This window comes from Sus scrofa, chromosome 17 (genome assembly GCF_000003025.6).
Source record: "Sus scrofa isolate TJ Tabasco breed Duroc chromosome 17, Sscrofa11.1, whole genome shotgun sequence".
Taxonomy (NCBI): domain Eukaryota; kingdom Metazoa; phylum Chordata; class Mammalia; order Artiodactyla; family Suidae; genus Sus; species Sus scrofa.
The window spans coordinates 10,815,184-10,830,439 of NC_010459.5; the positions used below are offsets into that span (position 1 = coordinate 10,815,184).

A 15,256-nucleotide genomic window follows, 5' to 3' on the forward strand; every position below is an offset into this window, starting at 1 on the left:
CCCCCTCCGCCTCTGCCCGCTACCCTGTGCCCCCGCCCTGGCCTGCCGCAGTACAGGCAGCCTGTTGAAGGCCATCGTTGGGACTGGGATGTTTCTCGCCTAAGAAAGGTTTGAAAGCTCCTAATGGCGGGCCAGCATCGTGCTTCATCGCGGCAATCTGGCCAAACCCTGGTCCCGAGTCCAGCCCTCCAGGCTTTCCACCTCCAGAAAGGGCAGGGGGAAGGTGCCGGGTGATTAGAAACCCACCGTCCTGGAGCCTGAGCCGTCGCCAGGGCTGTCTCCCCCGTAGGCATGCCTGCTCTACGAGGATGTTCTCAGTGCCACTGGGAAGCGGGGGCGCCTGTTCTAGACCCCCAGCAGGTGTGCGGGGCCGGGGCGCTGTGCCAGAGCCTCACCTGGGGCGTGAAGTTGACGCTGGCTCCCCGGTTGAGGAGAAGCTGGGCCACATTGAGGTTCTCGTAATGAGCTGCGATGTGGAGGGGGGTGAATCCCGTCTGAGGCACAGCAGAGGGGGACAACGTGTCACTGGGGGGACTGTCCCTTCTACCTCAGAATCAGCTCGGGGTCTCTGAAAAGGCTGGCAGGCCAGAGGACCCCACAGAGAAGATGGATTTGGACTGAAGGGGGCAAGAGACACCCTGTGGCGAGTTAGATCCAAAAGCGAGGTGTGACCTCTGGGGTCGCCCAGTCTGTCTGTGGTTCACATGGACAAACTCTGGACTAGGGTCACTCCCTGGACTAGGGTCATTCCTCTGAATGGTCGCTTATATAAGATTTTAATCAATGAGTTAAAAGTGTTGGGGGGGGGGTCCATGACCTTAATCTTCCGGATGGTTCAGCCCGTAAAGAGGTGCCATGACTCCGCTGGGTGGCGGAGGCAGCCCTTTGGCCCAAGGTGGGTCCCTTGTCATCATTCTGGTCCTAACCTCCCACCACGCCTAACAGCAGTTTTCCAGACAAACCCCCCTTGGCTTTAGGGTGGGTGGGGGAACAGACAGGGCAGATCCGTGCCCCGTGTGAGGGAAGACAGTCTGAATTTACAGACAGTGGACCAGCAGTGCCTCAAAATGCGGAACAGCATGCTCAGTCAGCAGACTGTGCAGGCACCCCCAACCCCAGCCCTTCCGAGGTCCCATCTCCACTTGGGGAGACTGCCTTCCCTCCCACCACCAGGGGGCAGCCGACCAGAGATTTGGAATAACATTCTAGGACACTCCTCTGGCTAGAGACCACTCTCCTGCTCTGCCTGGACACTTTTCTGGATGACTAGGAGCAAGGGGAACTTTCTGTGCTCCATGCTAGGCACATGCTTCTCTGTGTTCCCCGGGGATTTAGAGCAGGGTGTCCCTGTGTTGCTGGTGGGGCTGGTGCATCTCTGGTCTGGGCTAGTACTGGGGAACTGCTGGGAATCGGTGGAGACCCTGAGGTTCCCTGGTTGCGGCCCCAGGATGCTCCCAGCCTCCAGCTGCCTAACCTTGGAAAGCACATCAGGGTTGGGGTCATTCTGCAGCAGCACCGCGGCCGTCCTCGTGTCGTCATTGCGGGCTGCGATGTGCAGGGCCGGGAGGCGTACCTTCCCCTTCGTCCCGTAATTGATGAGGTGGGCCACCACGTTCTCGTGGCCCTGCTGCAAGGCCACGGCCAGAGGGGTGAAGCCGTCCTGGCCAGGGAGAGAGAGAGATCCATTTGCTCTGAATGTTCTGACAGCTCTAGTCCTCAGAGCAGGACATGTGCCTTCAAGCTCAAGGCTCTTCCTGGTTGCGGGCCCTTTGGTTGGGATGACCGTCCAATTCAAGGACCTCTTCATCCCCCAAGCTCAGCTTAGATGCCACCTCCTCCCCCAGGCCTTATTTGGTCTCATCTTCTTTCTCTGCCATCTCACAATGCCTAAATTCACTAAATAACTGAATTTTCCTTTAGCACCTATTTAATTTTCCTTTAGCACATATTTAATTTCCCTATATGACTTGTTCCCAGTCTGCATGCTACAGGGGCTTTTTACTGCCCTGTCTCTTTGGCCCTTCACCCTCTCACCCCATCACCTGGTGCCAGAACAGTGCCGTGAACTAATGGTGGGAGTCCCTCCTTTATTCATTTCACAAACATTACTGAACACCCACCAAATGCCAGAAACCACACCAGGTTTCAAATGTGAGTGACTGTTACTGATCTCTTGAGTATGTACTAAGTGACACCGGGGCCCTCTGAACTTGCAAAGCAGAATCAAAACAGAATCATCTAATCACTGAGTCTTCCAATGTTAAGAAGCTTTTCAAAAGAAATCTGATTTCATCATTTCACCAGTGACAAAACTCAAGGTAATGTGCTTTGTCCAAGGGTGTACAGTGGGTTCATAGCAAGAGCATTTTTCTTTAAGGTCCAAGGCAGACCTGTCATCCAAGCAAACACACACACCCCCATCCCTGCCTGGCCTCCAGTGGGAATGACATGATCGCCCCTGCTGTCACTTCTCTGTTGTGTGTCTGTCCTCAACAGCCACAAGTGTCTCTCGAACCCATGCAGGGTTCAAGAGTACCCAGGACACCGGTCATGACAGAGGATGCATCCCCAGCCCTGTCCCAGGAGTGCATGCCCACCCCCACCATGTCCTCTCCCACGAGACCTTCAGCCGTGATCCCCAGGCACTTACTTCTGTGGCCACATTCTGATTAGCTCCATTTTCCAGTAAGAACTTAACCACCTCCAAGTGATTCTCTTGTGCTGCCATGTACAGAGGTGTGAAGCCTTTCTGTAACCCAAGAGGAGAAAACCACTAAAATCCACCCGCATTAGCGAGAGATGCTCAAACAGGTGCAAAATCCTTTAAACTCCAGGACCGCTCTCCCTTCATCCTGCTTCCACCCAGCCCTCGGTGCAACACCCCCACTTGTATCTGCAGCTTATAAAAAAAACTCACCAACTTTGGCAGTGGCACCCTGGGGTTACTGCAAAGGCCACCAGGTGGGGCGCCCCTCCCCCTCTCCCCACATGGTCAGCCTCTCTGACACGCAGACACACACACCCTATCTCGCTCCCTTCTTCATAAACCCCTCCACCCACGTCCTCCCTACACAGATGAGCCACAACTAAATGTATTATTCAGCTAGTTTGCTGAATAGGGCGGGGTCCATGGAGACCTGCCCCATCATGCTTAGGATGGCCGCTGAAGCGTGAGAAAGGAGAAATATGCTTGATGACACTGCAAATTGTCAGCTACACAGTGTGTGCACCCGGTGATGGGGACGGCCACCCCACCTGCCTGGCCAAGAGCATCACCTGCGACTGGGCGTTGACATTGGCGCCATAGTTGACGAGCTCCCGCACCACCTCGTCCTGCCCTGCGAGGGCGGCGATGTGCAGCGCCGTGTTCCCCTTCTGAAACACAGGGGGAGGGAAGAGGGGAGGTTCCCAGGGGCCATCCTAGGTGTGGGGACAGGGGTGCTGGCCACCGGGAGGCAGCACACTTCCTTTACGGCCCCTAGGGACGGACCACACACATGTCTTCTGCCTGAGCCAGCAGGTATCATGAACAGCGCTGGAAGCCCAGGGAGGGAAAGCCTTCCTGTTCTCCTGAAACAATAATGCTCTGGAATAAGAAAGCCAACTTTTCAACACTAGTCTCTGTCTCAGCGACCCGTCATTGGCCAACAGACAGTCGGAATCCCTCAGGACACATGCCAAAGGGCTGCCAAACAAGCTGGCCCTCGCACAGACGTTCAGCTCTTCCCAGGCTGTGGTTCTGCAAGCCCGAGCTCCGGAGGAAAGGAGGCTGCATCGGATTCCAGGGACCCAGCATCCTTGTTCTGCGACTGTAACATTCACTGACCAAAGGCTGGACCAAGGGAGGCGGGATGAGGGGCAAGTTACTTATCAGAGAGAAGAGGGAGGGCAGAAATAGGCAGAGGTGTTGAGGGGGTAATAAAATGAACTATACGATGCATGCAGGGAAGAGAAGAAAAATCTGAAAGTAAGTGGGGGAAAATAAAGAGCCTAAAATCTGGCAAGGGGAAATACAAAGAAAGGATATTAATTAAAAGTCAAATAGGGTCAGTCAGAGTTGAGGCAAGGAAGAGAGGAGAGAAGAGCTAGAGAGAATAAACATCAGGAAAAAAAGGAGATTCACCCCTGTTCGGAAGGAAACTTTTTTTTTTTTTTTTTTTTTTTCTTTTTAGAGCTTCAATGGTGGTATATGGAAGTTCCCAGGCTAGGGGTCGAATTGGGGCTGCAGCTGCCAGCCTACGCCACAGCCACAGCAATGACAGATCCTAGCTGTGTCTATGACCTGCACCACAGTTCACGGCAATGCCAGATCCTTAACCCACTGAGTGAGGACAGGGATCGAACCCCAGTCCTCATGGATACCAGTCAGGTTCGTTACCAGTGAGCCACAACAGGAACTCTGGAAGGAAGCTTTTTTTTTTTTTTTTTTTTTTCTGTGTTTTTGCCATTTCTTGGGCTGCTCCCACGGCATATGGAGGTTCCCAGGCTAGGGGTCCAATCGGAGCTGTAGCTGCCAGCCTACGCCAGAGCCACAGCAACGCGGGATCCGAGCCGCGTCTGCGACCTACACCACAGCTCATGGCAACGCCGGATTGTTAACCCACTGAGCAAGGGCAGGGATCGAATCTGCAACCTCATGGTTCCTAGTCGGATTCGTTAACCACTGAGCCACGACGGGAACTCCCAGAGGGAAGCTTTTGAAAAGCTGAGAGCCGGTCACAGAGACTAAGCCAGGCAGGTTCTGAGAGGGTGAGGGGAACCACAAGGTTTCTTGTCTGGGTTCATCCTGGGAATCCAATAGCACTTCCTGGACGGCTGGAGTCCAGTGGGCTGCTTCTGTTTCCGGGATGCCTGCCTGGCTCCTTTCTGCCTCCCGGATGTCCTCCCATGCACCCATGTGACCCCACGTGACCCCTGCTCCAGGAGGGGCAGGCAGGACCAGCCCACTTGATGGCACCCATCAAGCAGGGACAGCAGCTGGACCCATCAGCAATGGGAGGAGCAGAGATCTTGCACCATCTCCCTTTATCTAGTTCAGACAGCACCTAGTTTATAACTAAAACCAAGTGCACTCTCGCTAATCCATCTGGAAACCCAAGACCCAAACAGCAGGGACTTCAAATCCAGTCCACAAGCTGGGATCCTCGTCACTGGGAGCAAAGCACCTCCCGTAGCGTAGGGGTGGTCTGAGCAGTAGGGGGTCTGAGTTCCAGGGCCACCTGGCCACCACTGTCCCAGTGCCCTGGAGCTCAGGCTTTTGTTTTTTGTTTTGTTTTGTCTTGCTTCTCAGGGCCACACCCGTGGCACATGGAAGTTCCCAGGTTAGGGGTCAAATCGGAGCTGCAGCTGCTGGCCTGCACCACAGCCATGGCAATGCAGGATCCCAGCTGCATCTGTGACCTACACCACAGCTCATGGCAACGCTGGATCCTTAGCCCACTGAGTGAGGCCAGGGATGGATACTAGTTGGGTTCATTACGGCTGAGCAAGGATGGGCTCTGGGGCTCAGGTTTTTGTCTCTGAAGTGTGACCTGATTCAGGTAGAAGTGTCCTCTGGTTATCTCCTGAACTTGTCTGATTTCTCTGTAAATCCTACATAATAAACAAGAGGGCTCATCCTCAAATATCCATCAGAGAGTAGTGCCAGAAATGAGCCTATAAATGTGAATTGATCATTTCGCCTAGAAGTCCAAAGAGCTTACAAGTAGAGGCCCCGGTACCTGAGTCCGACTCACTTGCTGTACTGAGAAGAATAGGGCTGTTGGCACCAGGATCTTCTATACGAATCAGGACTCGGACCTCCACACCTCCCCACCCAGAAGGAGGCGTGTGCTGTGTCCGTCCATCCATTCGCCACACGCTGAGCATGTGTGTGTCAGGCACTGGGCCAGCTCAGGAGTCGGAAAAGAATATAAAAAAAGAACGGCTATATATGTATCACGGAGTTACTTTGTGGTTCAGCAGAAATTGGCACGCTGTAAATCAACTATACTTAAAACCAAAAAAAAAGAGACGACTTTGGCTACATCGAATGTTTCTTTCCATCCTTCTCCTCCTGTCTGAAACCCACTACAGTGCACGCCCCATAGAAACCCGTGTGGAGGGAAGCGGGTCAGGGAGGGATGTGGGGCCCAGCTGTGGGTCTCAGCCCATGACATCTTTGGGACCTGGGCCCGGGACAGCAGTGGTGAGGAATGGACCTCCCTATACACACACACACATACACACACACACACACACACACACACACACACGCGTGCACGCACACGCACACGCGCACATACTGCGAGGCTCAAGAAGACCCCCCTCCCCACCCGCATTGCTGGGCCTGGGGTTGGAAGTCACTGGAGACCTGTCATAAGCCTGTTTTCTCCGCCCCTCCCCCAGCACAAGGCACATGCCCTCAAAGAAGCAAGAACATTTACTTCGCTATATTTGGATCCACGAAGACCCAATTTCTCCATTTCCAGGGAGTCTCAGAGCTCAGGGAAGCGAGGGTGGCTACAGCGGGTGCTGAGTAAGCACCCAAGGCGGGGCTGGGTGGGGTGGGAGGGGGGTGGGTAATGCAGTTCTGATCCCAGCCAGCTTGGATGCTGAGCTGGCCTCTGGGGGTGGAGGTGGGAGGCTGGGCAAGGAATTCATTGGCTTCACGCTTTTTCAAATTTCTCAGCACAGTTTAGGGATCTATATCGGTTTGGGCTTTTTTTCTCCTTTTCTTTTTTTAATCTCCCTCCTGCTTGCGAGACTCATTACAATTCTCCAATCTGTTGACTCTTGCTTGGCCCACGGTTTCAGCTTCACCCTTTTTTTTTTTTCCTCCTCCCTCTGTATGGCACTCGGCAACCACGCTGGCTTATAAAATTTCTATAAATAACAGAGACACACTGAGTGTTCGCTTGCAAAATAACAATCAAAGGGGGAAATTCGGAGGCAGTAAACGTGCTGAAGAGTAATGGTTCTGCAGCTCTTGGAGAGGTGCCAGGAGGAGGACAGCCGCTCTGGCCCCACGGCCCATCAGATGGCATCCTGATCACGGCCAGGTAGGCGAGATCATCAGAAGAGAAATAACAGCCTGCCTCTGGTCCACAGCGGGAGCCCGGGGAGGGGGGAGGCAATTGGTATTTGTCCTGAGGTTAGAAAAAACAAATGCCCCGCACACATTCAGCAAGAGCAGATCAGGCTGTTTCAGTCATGAGATCTTTTCACCTTCGGGAAATGACAGGAAAATTACAGAATTTTTACGTCAAGAGATGATTCTACCTTCACAATATTTTGGTAGTTCCCTCCGTAACCATAGATTCTACCTGTTCGCTACACACTGTTCCTCTGGTTCACTGCTCTCGGGGCGGAGCTGAAGATTCCTGCGTGGGACTGAAGTTGAGGCTGTGTGTGAGACCACATTGAATAAATTGCAAATGGGTAATAAGAGGCTGGAAGGATGGACTCAAAGAGGAAACCAGGGATATGGAGGTTTAGTTTTTTTTTTTTTTTCTTTTTTTTAATCTTTTTAAGGCTGCACCAGAGGCATGTGGAAGTTCCCAGGCTCGGGGTCAAATCAGAACTACAGCTGCCAGCTTACACCACAGCCCCAGCAACGCAACGCGGGATGCCAGCCGTGTCTGTGACCTACACCATAGCTCAGGGCAAGGCCGGATCCCCGACGTACTGAGCGAGGCCAGGGAGATCGAACCTGCATCCTCAGGGATACCAGTCAGATTCATTTTTGCTGAGCCACAATGGGGACTTCTGTGGGGGTTTAGTTTTGCTTGTGGTTAAATGCTGGCTGTGCATTGCTTAAGAAACCAAGAAGACGCATAAGAAAGAACACTGATTTGTGCGACGTGTAGATGCCCCAATTTCACAACTGCAGGTTATGGACTTAAGTCGTTGGTGTTTATCATCTTTTGCTTTAGGGAGAAGCGCCCTGCTGTTTGAGAAACAGGATGTCAGCCTATGCCAAATGCCTGGAGGAAGAGAGGAAGCTGTTCAAGGGAGCCAGCAAGGAGAGGAAATGGGTTCGGGGCTGACCAAAGAAGACACGCTGGAGGAGAATCAATGAGAAGGATCTGGACTCTTCTGAATCCCTCAGGAACGACGCGGTCACCCATATTTATTGGTTTCTTCCTATATAGACATTGTATTTATTTATTTATTTATTTGACTTTTGTCTTTTTAGGGCCGAACCCACGGCATATGGAGGTTCCCAGGCTGGGGGTCTAATGGGAGCTGTTGCTGCTGGCCTACGCCACAGCCACAGCAATGCCAGATCCGAGCTGCATCTGGGACCTACACCACAGCTCACGGCAATGCTGGATCCTTAACCCACTGAGCAAGGCCAGGGATCAAACCCACAACCTCATGGTTCCTGGTTGGATTCCCATCCGCGGAGCCATGATGGGAACTCCTTCTACATAGACATTTTAAATATACTACCATGTTTAATTTCCATACCAACCCTGCAACTATTATAATCTCCATTGTAAAGATGAGTAAACTGAGGCTTCTCACTGGCTGAGTAACTTGTTCAAGGTCATGGAGTAGGAGGCATCTCAGCAAGAATTTGGACCCAAGGGACCTGTCTGTGGACCTGCTGGTACTCTTGGTTGGGGAAAGCCTGACGCCTCCAGGCAAAGGGTTTTATTTTCAGACTTATGGTCTGGTGATGAGGATAAAGTCCCCCTGAATCCTTGTGGAAAGAGGGTTGAATTTTGCAAGTGACTTCAGTAGACTCACCGAAGTAGGAAGTGATTGGAAGGACGAGAGAAATTCCAAAACACGCTGAGGGTTACTGTCACGAAAGGCTGGTCCCTGTGCCCCTTTAGGGTTTGGGACCTTTTGAGAACTTTTGATGGAAAGCGCCTGCTCCCTGAGTCACGTACCTTGGTTGTTGTTTCCAAGATGATCTCTTTGTGCAGAAGTTCAACCACCATCTTCACGTGGCCTTCCTTGGAGGCCAGATGCAAGCCGTTCAACCCATTCTGTGAAGAGCAGAGAGGCAGGGAGAGTGGGTTAGAGGGACTATGGGTCCTGCTGCTCCAGCGGCTGGACTGAGGCCCCTGCCTGGGAGGGGATGAGCAAAGGGCCTGAAGGGGAGACCCCTGGGGGTGGGGCGATTGTGTGTGGGGGGTCCTGTATGGTGTCCGTGCAGGCACAGGGCAGGGCCAGCCGGGCTGTGGATCGGTGTTTCTGTAGGAGCATCAGATCCCAGGAGAGCAGGGGAAGAAGGAGGGTGTGACAAGGTGACAAGCCCCCACTAGATGTGAATGGAGTGTGGGAAGCTCCCACAAAACCAACGGGTGACCTTGAAATTCAGATCTCAGCCCTGGCTTCAGGCACCACTTAATTGAAATGCTCTGGTTCCAACCCCCTGGTGAATTTTCACAGCAGCAACCATCAAAAGCAAAGGGGCAGCACCAGCGTATCCTAAACATTTGTAGACACAGACGTATATGTACAAATAAATTCTGAAAGAAAGCCATCGGCGAATTCAATGCCACCAACCACCCAGCTGTAAGATTTTCTCATCAGAAGAGTCAGTATTACAACGGCCTGTTGGACCTAGAGGATATCACACTAGGTGAAGTAAGTCAGAGAAAAACAAATATTATATAATTTATGTGTGGAATCCAAAAACTAATACAAATGAATTTATTTACAAAACAGAAACAGACTCACAGACATAGAAAACAAACTTATGGTTACCAAAGGGGTAAGGGGGGGAGAGGGATGAACTAGGAGTGTGGGGTTAACAGATACACACCACTATATATAAAAGAGATAAACAACAAGAATGCGGGGGAGGAGTTCCTGTTGTGGCACAGTGGTTAACGAATCCGACTAGGAACCATGAGGTTGCGGGTTCGGTCCCTGCCCTTGCTCAGTGGGTTAACGATCCGGCGTTGCCATGAGCTGTGGTGTAGGTTGCAGACGCAGCTCGGATCCCACGTTGCTGTGGTTCTGGTGTAGGCTGGCAGCTACAGCTCCAATTGGGCCCCTAGCCTGGGAACCTCCATATGCCGCAGGAGCGGCCCAAGAAATGGCAAAAAGACAAAAAAAAAAAAAAAAAAAAAAAAGAATGTGGGGGAATTCCCTTCCTGGCTCAGTGGTTAATGATCCTGACTAGGATCCATGAGGACACAGGTTCGATCCCTGGCCTCACTCAGTGGGTTTAGGATCCGGCACTGCCGTGAGCTGTGGTGTAGGTCAAAGACGCAGCTTGGATCCTGTGTCGCTGTGGCTGTGGTGTAGGCTGGCAGCTACAGTGTCAATTCAATCCCTAGCTTGGGAACCTCCATGCGCTGCAAGTGTGGCCCTAAAAAGCAAAAAAAAAAAAAAAAAAAGAATGTATTATATAACACAGGGAATAGTCAATATTTTGTCATAACTTATGATGGAAAAGAATCTGAAAAAAATCTAAGTATATATAATTGAATCACTTTGCTGTACAACCGAAACTAACACAATATCATAAATCAACTGTACTTCAATGAAAAAAAACAAGTTGTCTCGTGGAACAATGATTTAAGGATTCGGAGTTGTCACTGCAGCTGCTCAGTCACTGCTATGGAGAGGGTTCCATCCTTGGCCAGGGAATTTCCACATGCCACAGGTGTGGCATAAAACAGAATAGAATAGAATAGAATTAAATTAAAAATAAAACAGCTTCTTGGCCACCTTGGCATTTCACTTTTTTTTTTTTTTTTTTTGTCTTTTTTTTAGGGCCACACCCATGGCCTATGGAAGTTCCCAGCCCTAATGGTCCAATCAGAGCTGCAGCTGCCTGCTTACACCACAGCCACAGCAACAATGGATCTGAGCTGCATCTATGCCGCAGCTCACAGCAATGCCTTGACCCACTGACCGAGGCCGGGGATCAAACCCACATCGTCATAGATATTAGTCGGTTCGTTACTGCTGAGCCACAATGGGAAATGCGAGCAAAGCTTGTCTGAGAGTTAAATGCCAGGGGGAAAGAAACAGAGCAATAAAGTGACAAGCCCAACCATCACTCCACAAAAGCAGAACTCTCAATGAGCAGTCAGGTTCCAGCCACACCTGGTGGAGCTCTGACCATGCTCTAGAGAAAGTAGACAGCACAAGCTTCTCTTGTCCCCTCTTGCTTCCTGGCCTTCTGACCCTTGTACTAGATGTCTTCAAACTTTCTGGAAAAAGCACCTCCTAAGAGGGCTAAGAGAACTGACAATACAATGGAACTAACTTTTGGTTCTAGCAGAAGAGTCAGTCTCAGCTCCATATAGAGAATAATTTTCTTCGGTCGGCACCTCCTCTTTCCCACCAGCAACTCTCCCCTCTTCCCACCTCCTCCTTCTAGTCTCCTCTACTGGTCAACTCTGTTCCAGCCTGTCCCCTTTCGGGGGTGCACCAGGGCCACTGCAAACTCTGACTGATAAGAAATAGCCTCACCACCAAGATGGGGGGTGGGGCTTGGCTCCTGATGGGATGAACAGAGGGGTCCCTGGCTCAGCCATCTGCAAACATCTCCGCGTATTTGCAACACGGATGGACCTAGAGATGGTCATACTGAGTGAAGACAGAGAAAGCCAAACACCATAGGACAGCACTTAGATCTGGAATCTAAAATACGAAACAAATGAACTTATCCAAGGAACAGAAAGAGACTTACAGACATAGAGAAAAGACTTGTGGTTGCAGGGGGGTGGGGTGGGGGGGAGGGTGTGTGCGGAGGGGTGGATTGGGAGTTTGGGATTAGCAGATATAAACTATTATATATAGAATGGATAAACAACAAATATTACAATATCCTATAATAAATATAAATGTAATAAATATAATTATGATATCCTGTAATAAACCATAATGGAAACGAATATGAACAAGAATATATGTATAAATGAATCACGTTGCTGTACACCAGAAATGAACACAACACTGTAAATCAACTACACTTCAATAAAAAATAAATTAAACAAATTTAAAAAAAATTTCTGCAGCCCCACCATGGGGGTCCTGAAATTTCCACTTTCCCTTTGTGTCAGGGCATCAATTTCTGGAGATTCTAATAAAAACACAAACATTCAACCTGGGAGTGGTTGTGCATTAACCCATCAACAGACTAGTCCTATTGCTTTGCTACAATCAGCAGAGGAAAGCAATGAGTGACTATTGCAGTAATGGGACTCAGGACAGGAGCCTCATGACAGGAGAATGGAAGGTTTATAAGGCCCTCTTTAGGTCAGTGCCTTGAATGGGGCAAATACAACAAGTGCCTTGGGGGTCAGAGAATAGCCAAGAGTAGACTTGAAGGGAACTTTACCTAGTTCCTGTCTATATCAAACTCACCCTGCACCCCCAAACACGCAGAATGTACTTGGCCAAATCTTGGCGCATCAACACCAGGCAGCCTGTTAGGGTGCTTATGTGTGGAGGGGCTGGGAGGTGGGGGATGGGAGAGTCTGGTGCACTATTGTCCCTTGCAAATGCCTGAAAATCTCCATTAGATTTCTTCCTCTTGCAGATTCTGGACCCCATGGTCCAAAGCAGTGTGAATTATCTGCACTGCAGTGTAATGAGTTTATCAGATAAAGGCTACATCAGAGCCAGTTTTGAGAAGAGAAAGGGGGAAAGTTACTGAAAGCAAGACAGCAGTCTTTTTTTTTTTTTTTTTTTTTTTTTTTGTCTCTTTAGGGCCGCACCTGTGGCATATAGAGGCTCCCAGGTTAGGGGTCGAATGGGAGCTGCAGCTGCCAGCTTACATCATAGCCACAGCCACAGCCACAGCAACTTGGGATCTGGGCTACGTCTGCGACCTACACCACAGCTCATGGCAATTCTAGATCCTTAACCCACTGAGTGAGGCCAGGGATCGAATCCTCATCTTCACAGATACTAGTTGGGTTCATTACTGCTGAGCCACAACGGGAACTCCAAGATAGCAGTCTTAATTGCTAGAGCAAGGGGCTAAAGTAAACCGGTTTCCCTCAAATCAATTTGCCAAGCACAGTCTCAGCAACAGTGACAACAAAGTGCTCTGGGTGCCTGGGCCCTCTCCCTCCAGCTTTGGGTCCTGACTCTACATGGGACTGGCCAGCACCGGATGTGTGCCTTGCCACCCCTTGGCCCCAGTCCTGCCATCTCCAATTTCATCTTCACATCCACTGCAGCCTTGCTTGGAAGGTTCTGGGTGCTGATCGCAGGCCCCCTGTAGTTACATGGGAACTTGGGGTGGTGCATGCAGCTGAGGGAGTCACAGTCTGCTCACCCCGGGAAACTTGGAGGTGCGCTGACTGCTGGGGGGTGAGTGCTGACTTGAGAGGCAGTCACTTCCCATGAGCCTTTGCTGTCCCTGAAGGCCTCTAAGCTGGGGAATTGTCAAGTCCGCTAGCAAAGCATCTAACATTTGCTGCTAATGCCCCAGGGTGGCTATCCCTGATCTCTGGAAGGATTCTAGACACACTGTCTGCCCAGAGAATGCTGGAGTCCAATAGGATATTAGAGATCCCCATACACTGAGGAAACAGAGGCCCAGAGAAGTCACATGACCAGCTCAGGTTGTTGCTGTGGCTGTGGCTGTGGCCAGCGGCTGCAGCTCCAGTTAGATCCCTAGCCTGGGAACTTCCATATATGCTGCAGGGGTGGTCCTAAAAAGCAAAACAAAACCAAACAAAACAAAGCAATCACATTGGCTCAGGTCCCAAGCCTTCCTAGGGCACAGGAACATATAGAACCAACCCGGATTCCCCAGGAGGAAAGGGGTATTTTTTTTTTTAATTTTTATTACTGTATAGTTGATTTACAATGTTGTGTCAATTTCCGCTGCACAGCAAAGCGTCCCAGTCATACACACATATACATTCTTTTTTTAATATTACTTTCCATCATGTTCTATCCCAAGAGATTGGATGTAGTTCCCTGTGCCATCCAGCAGGACCTCACTGCTTATCCATTCTTTTCTTGTTTTTTTTGTTTTTGTTTTTGTTTCCTGTCTTTTTAGGGCCACAGTGCGACATATGGAAGTTCTCAAGCTAGGGGGCAAACTGGAGCTGGAGCTGCGGACCTATACCATAGCCGCAGCAATGCCAGATCCAAGCTGCGTCTGCAACCCACACCATACCACACGGCAATGCTGGATCCTTAACCCCTTGAGCAAGGCCAGGGATTGAACTCAAGTCCTCACGGATACTCGTCGGGTTCGTTACTGCTGAGCCCACCACAGGAACACCGGCTTATCAGTTCTAAATGTAATAGTTTGCATCTACCAACCGTAAACTCCCCGTCCATCCCAGTCCCTCCTCCGTGGTAACCCTAAGAACTAGTATGATTCTTTTTTTTCCCCACTGGGGCAGCTCCTGCAGCATATGGAGGTTCCCAGGCTAGGGGTCTAATCAGAGCTGTAGCCGCCAGCCTACACCACAGCCGCAGCAACGCCAGATCCTAGCCGCTGCTGCAACCCACACCACAGCTCACGGCAATGCCAGATCCTTAACCCACTGAGCGAGGCCAGGGATCGAACCTGCAACCTCATGGTTCCTAGTCGGATTCGTTAACCGTTGTGCTGTGACGGGAACTCCAAGAACTAGTATGATTCTTTTCATCAGATGATGAAAGCAGTTTCCCTTTGTGATTATGAAGCAGCTTAGAGCAAACGCTCTGTCACAACAGCCATCCATGTGGGTCTGGTCCACTGTGGGGGGGTCTCCTGGATTTTATTCACCACCCTGGTCCTTAGCAAGTTCCTCTGCTTCCCTCCCAAAGCTGCACCCTGGCAGAAGATGATGCTCTTCAACAGAAAAGGGACCGTCTGAATAGATCTGCATCTCCAACAGTTTTACTCGGCTCCCATCCTGGATCCTGGTTCAGTAATCTCTTTCTTCTTTATGACTTTTAACTTTCCTCACTTTATTTTTTTAATTAAAGTATAGTTGATTTACCATGCTGTGTTAGTTTCAGGTGTATAGCAAAGTGATTCAGTTCTACTGTATGTATGTATGTGTGATTCAGTTACACTAAATATATTACATAGTATATGTATTACATATATATTTTCTAATATATATATATATTAGAATATATAGTCTATCTCAGATTATTTTCCCTTATAGGTTATCATAAAATATTGAGTATAGTTCCCTGAGTTATATAGTAGGTCCTTGTTGGTTATTTTATATACAGAAGTGTGTATGTTAATCCCAACTCCTAGTTTATCCGCCCCACCTTTCCCCTTTGATAACCATGAGCTTGCTGTCGGTCTGTTTCTGTTTTGCAAATAAGTTCATCT

General features: G+C 50.1%; 1 protein-coding gene across 1 annotated transcript in view; it reads right to left on the minus strand.

Moving 5' to 3' along the window:
* The window catches only part of ANK1 (ankyrin 1), a 232,872-nt gene that overhangs the window by 62,926 nt on the left and 154,690 nt on the right, over positions 1-15,256 (minus strand). Inside the window, 5 exon segments of the mRNA XM_021078313.1 lie at positions 396-494; positions 1,475-1,660; positions 2,651-2,749; positions 3,277-3,375; positions 8,880-8,978. Coding sequence (XP_020933972.1) covers positions 396-494; positions 1,475-1,660; positions 2,651-2,749; positions 3,277-3,375; positions 8,880-8,978 — 582 coding nt within the window.